General features: G+C 47.0%; 1 protein-coding gene across 1 annotated transcript; it reads left to right on the top strand.

Moving 5' to 3' along the window:
• Window positions 1-1,083: 1,083 nt before the first annotated feature.
• Tmem215 (transmembrane protein 215) lies at window positions 1,084-3,915 on the top strand. The gene is made up of 2 exons (XM_057790976.1): window positions 1,084-1,299; window positions 1,617-3,915. The coding sequence occupies exon 2, from the start codon at window positions 1,675-1,677 to the stop codon at window positions 2,368-2,370; it is 696 nt and encodes a 231-aa protein (XP_057646959.1). The 5' UTR covers window positions 1,084-1,299; window positions 1,617-1,674; the 3' UTR covers window positions 2,371-3,915.
• The last annotated feature ends 398 nt before the right edge of the window (window positions 3,916-4,313 follow it).

Here is a 4,313-nt window from a genome sequence, read left to right as displayed (position 1 = left end):
GTAAAATTTTTTTTTAAAAAAAAAAGATGGTTTGTTTTCTTTTTAAAAATTAAAATAAGTCTCCTGACAATTATTTTTCAGGAAGGTGGTGTCACTCACTCTGGTACATAGGGCGAGCCTAGTTGGAAAAGGCCGGGGTATCAAAATTCCTTCCCCAGAATCCGAGCGCCTCAACATGAAAGAATGTACTTTTTACCTTCCTGCTTCTCCTCCTCAACCTTAAACGGTTCAGGTGAAGAATTACGGCCACATCGAGTCTTCCCTTGGAGCCAGAGAAACCTATACATTCCGTGGACCCTGCCTGAGACTAGCAAGACAGGAGTCAAACAGTGCAAAGCAGCATCACCCATCGCCGGGTGGGCCTGAACCACCAAACCAAGTCCTCTCTTGCTGGCTACCTGGACGACCCTAAATGAAGACCAGAACCGAGATCCCTTTTTCCTTGCCCCACTGGGTGCCATTGGAATCATGGCTGTGGGACTGAGTTTCCAAAGCCATCTTCTGCCAAGTGCAGAACTGGGAGACCAGCGGAGGCGACTCTGGTGACTCCTAGAAGCAGGTCTTAGAGCTCCTACAGTCGGGCGCGCTCCTGGGGTGCTCAGGTCGGGCGGGAACATAGTGCAACCCGGTTCCTTCGAGGGCACCTCGCGCCTCGAGGAGCTGCCGGGGAGAGGGGTATGGGCAGCCCCAGAGCACCTGACTGCTGTCGGGGCAGAGGCATCTCTCAGATCTGGAACTGGCCAAGGCAGCAAGTCCCCTTTTCACCCCCCACTGGCCCCGGACCCCTCAGACCCTGAATTTGGAACCCAGACTCGAACGTTGCACCGGCTGCCTCGTGGGCAAGAGGATCTGCTCTCCCTCTTAGAGCAGCGGCTTGGACCCGCCCGCCCGCTGCTCTGGGACGAAAGCCCCCCGGAGCCTGCTTGGCGTGACCACCCGGCTCTGACCCCCTCGCGCCCCCGCGCGTCCATCTCTGTTCCCAGAGCGGTGCAAGTGATGTAAGGCGGCCAGGCTCGCGCGCTTTCCTCCTGCCGGGACAGAGTCCTCCCTCCCCGCCGGTGGCAGCGCTGCGCGCCCACTCTACTCGCTGCGCCAGGCTCCGCTTCCAGAGCTCCGGAGACCTACACGCCAAGAGCCAGGCTGGGAAAGACCCTCCTCCTCTGTCCCACTTCCTATGTGCGGTGGAAAAGCCAGGCTCGGCTCTTGGAACCTAGGGGGAGGATCGAGGGACAGCCTATACGAAGGTTTCTGGAGACATTCAGGCTCTCCCCATTTACGGGAGGTGGCAGGAGCCTTCAGGTAACTCGGTGACCCTACTTGGTGGACGTTGGTTTGAGAGAGACAGGGTTGCAATAGTATATGGATGGAGGGGGTGAGGATAGGGGGAGGAAGGAAGGGAGGGAGGAAAAGAGGGGAAAGAGAGAGGAGAGGAGAGGAGAGGAGAGGAGAGGAGAGAGAGAGAGAGAGAGAGAGAGAGAGAGAGAGAGAGAGAGAGAGAGAGAGAGAGAGAGAGAGAGAGAGAGAGAGATTGAAAGACAAGAGTCTTTCAGAGATAGCAAGAGTTGGTGGGTGGGAAGTTGTGAATTTTTTAACCCCTGTGGTTTCGACTTCCACAGAAGAGAGAAGGGGTGCTCCCTGGCTACCAAGCAGCTCCCAACCTGAATGGAGTGAAAGATGCGGCCTGATGACATAAATCCGAGGACTGGGCTGGTGGTGGCCCTGGTCAGTGTTTTTCTGGTCTTTGGCTTCATGTTCACTGTCTCTGGCATGAAGGGGGAAACTCTGGGGAACATCCCTCTGTTGGCCATCGGGCCAGCCATCTGCCTACCAGGCATCGCAGCCATTGCTCTGGCCAGGAAAACCGAGGGATGCACCAAGTGGCCGGAGAATGAGCTACTCTGGGTCCGCAAGTTACCCTGTTTCCGAAAACCCAAGGACAAGGAAGTGGTGGAACTGCTGAGGACCCCGTCAGACCTGGAATCTGGCAAGGGGAGCTCAGATGAACTGGCTAAGAAGGCAGGCCTCAGAGGGAAGCTGCTCCCACAGGGGCCAGGTGAGGTGCCTATGGCCAGCTCCATTACTACCCCCTCACCCACAGAAGAAGCAGAATGCCAGAGTCTAGTCCAGAGTGGGCGTCAGGAGGAGACGTCCAGATATCTGGATGGCTACTGCCCCTCGGGCAGTTCCCTCGCCTACAGTGCCTTGGACGTCAAGGGCTCAGCTGACCGCCCTGAGCCTGAGGACAGCATCTTCTTTGTACCCCAGGACAGTATAATCGTCTGCTCCTACAAGCAGAACAGCCCTTATGACAGATACTGTTGCTACATCAATCAGAGCCAAGGCAGGTGGGACCACGAGACAATAGTCTGATCTGGGCAGCCAAGGGTCCCGTGTTGACAGACACGTTGCTACACTCAGCTTCTTTCAATGGAAGAAAATCTCTGCTCCAACAGCCTTCGTACTCTTAGAAACTGGCATGGTATGTGATGGGGTGCAGACCTCTGGTGCCTGATACTTATGTAAATACGCATGTAGGGGGCAGATTTTAGGGACGAGCTGAGGTTTACTTCTCTTTAGAGAAGAGGAAGTAAATAGGGAAAAAAAGTTCCATTTGCTTCTGAACAATTTAAACAATGTTGAATGCTTTGTAAAGCAGCCCCCAAAGTGCTAAGGATGCCCCTGGTGACAGTCAGGGGCATCTAGAGAGAGCCAGGTATCAAAGGATGCAGAGCTGTCCACATAGAAGCTGGCTACTTGTGCCTGAAGAAAGGGGAGGGAAAGTTTGTGTTCCTTTATACAAAATGAGTTTTGCCTGTTGAAAATGTTGAAAAGCTTTTCATGTATGGTAGCTGCTGGAAGAAATAAAAATCAAGATAGAATAGATAAACCCTCCTCCTTAAATGGGTTGGATTTTGGAGGAAGGGGAGTTAAAGATAGCTGGAATGTATAATTGAGTCCTGGCCTCTAACAAGGTCACATTTCAAATAAAGTGTTGATTATGTTATATGAAAAGTTATTATTTCAGATGGCTGTGTTACGTCTTAAACTCTTCATTTGAGTTGATTTGCCGGAACTTTATCTGAAGTTTTTAAATATTTACTAACATTCATGTATTTCCTTACCAGGTGCAAAATGACTTGATGTAATATTTTCATAGATTAGAATTTCTTTTTATCAAGACAAAACAAAATTTACATATATACACATATATATATACATATATGTCTCTCTGTCTTCAACATTTCGTAGAGGCATGTACTAGGAATTACTATATGTCTTTTAAAACATGAAACTGCAAAGTGAACTAACTAGTCCTGAACATTCTGAAAAGTCCGAATTAAATGCAATGGTTATAAGCCTCTGGAAATGCTGTCATGTGTACATTTGTTCAACAGCCTCCCGCCCCCAACCACGACTGTAAATGCCAATGAAACAAGAGTTTATTTATAAGATTGAATTGAAGCTCATATTTCATTAAGTTCACTGGACCAGTAAAATTTACATGATAAAAATCTCAGTATTTCCTATTTTGTGGCTGAGGGAAGAAACATCATAATGGTATCCTAAAATTTATTTCCTGGTTTTTTTTTTTTTTTTGCTTAATTGCAACCGATAAGAAGAATAATCAGCTGATACGTCGTTTTACCCCTCTTGTAGAATAAATGCATTTATAAGAACAGTGACAGATTTAGTCTTGAGAATTAGGATTATTTTATACCCTTCAATGAAATTTAATTCTAATTATTATACCAAATAGTTTTAGTCACCTCCCAAAAGGTGACTTGAGGACAAAAAATTGGGGAGCTCATCTCTTTTATGTATTTCAAGTTCAACTCTGTGATTCTTAAGAATTATACTCGTAAAAGTCATAATTTTTGAATGATGTTTGAGATCAAAAGTATGTCATCTTTTTAGTCAGGCCTCAATGTCTGGAAATGAGATGTGTGATCCTGGACAAAGTTCATCTTCCAGCTCTTCAGTTTCCTACTCTATGGAAGAGGAATGGGGAAAGACTGATTTACTCGAAATTATTTGCATCATTCATTCCCAGGTAGCATATTCTAAAATAGTAAATCAAAGAGATTACTGTGTGTTGCAGCAAGTAAGCTACAGCAAAATGCATGCCCATGTTATGCAATACATGGTCAAAGCCATGCAATGTGGATTAAATTGTTACTACTCACAAGAATTCTACAGATATATGAAAGCAGATGTATTCCATTACTAAATATTCTCTATTAGACACCAATGCATTCCTGGGCACTGAAACTGAAAATATTGAGGGTAAGATATTTTTGAAGAAAAAAAAGTTT

This window comes from Chionomys nivalis, chromosome 16 (assembly GCF_950005125.1).
Source record: "Chionomys nivalis chromosome 16, mChiNiv1.1, whole genome shotgun sequence".
NCBI classification, from domain to species: Eukaryota; Metazoa; Chordata; class Mammalia; order Rodentia; family Cricetidae; genus Chionomys; species Chionomys nivalis.
Note: the sequence above shows the minus strand (reverse complement) of the source record. Positions and strands in the feature narration are given on the sequence as shown.

What these genes read in the sequence shown, in the direction of transcription:
- Tmem215 (XM_057790976.1), top strand. Translation starts at nt 1,675, where the DNA reads ATGCGGCCTGATGACATAAATCCGAGGACTGGGCTGGTGGTGGCCCTG.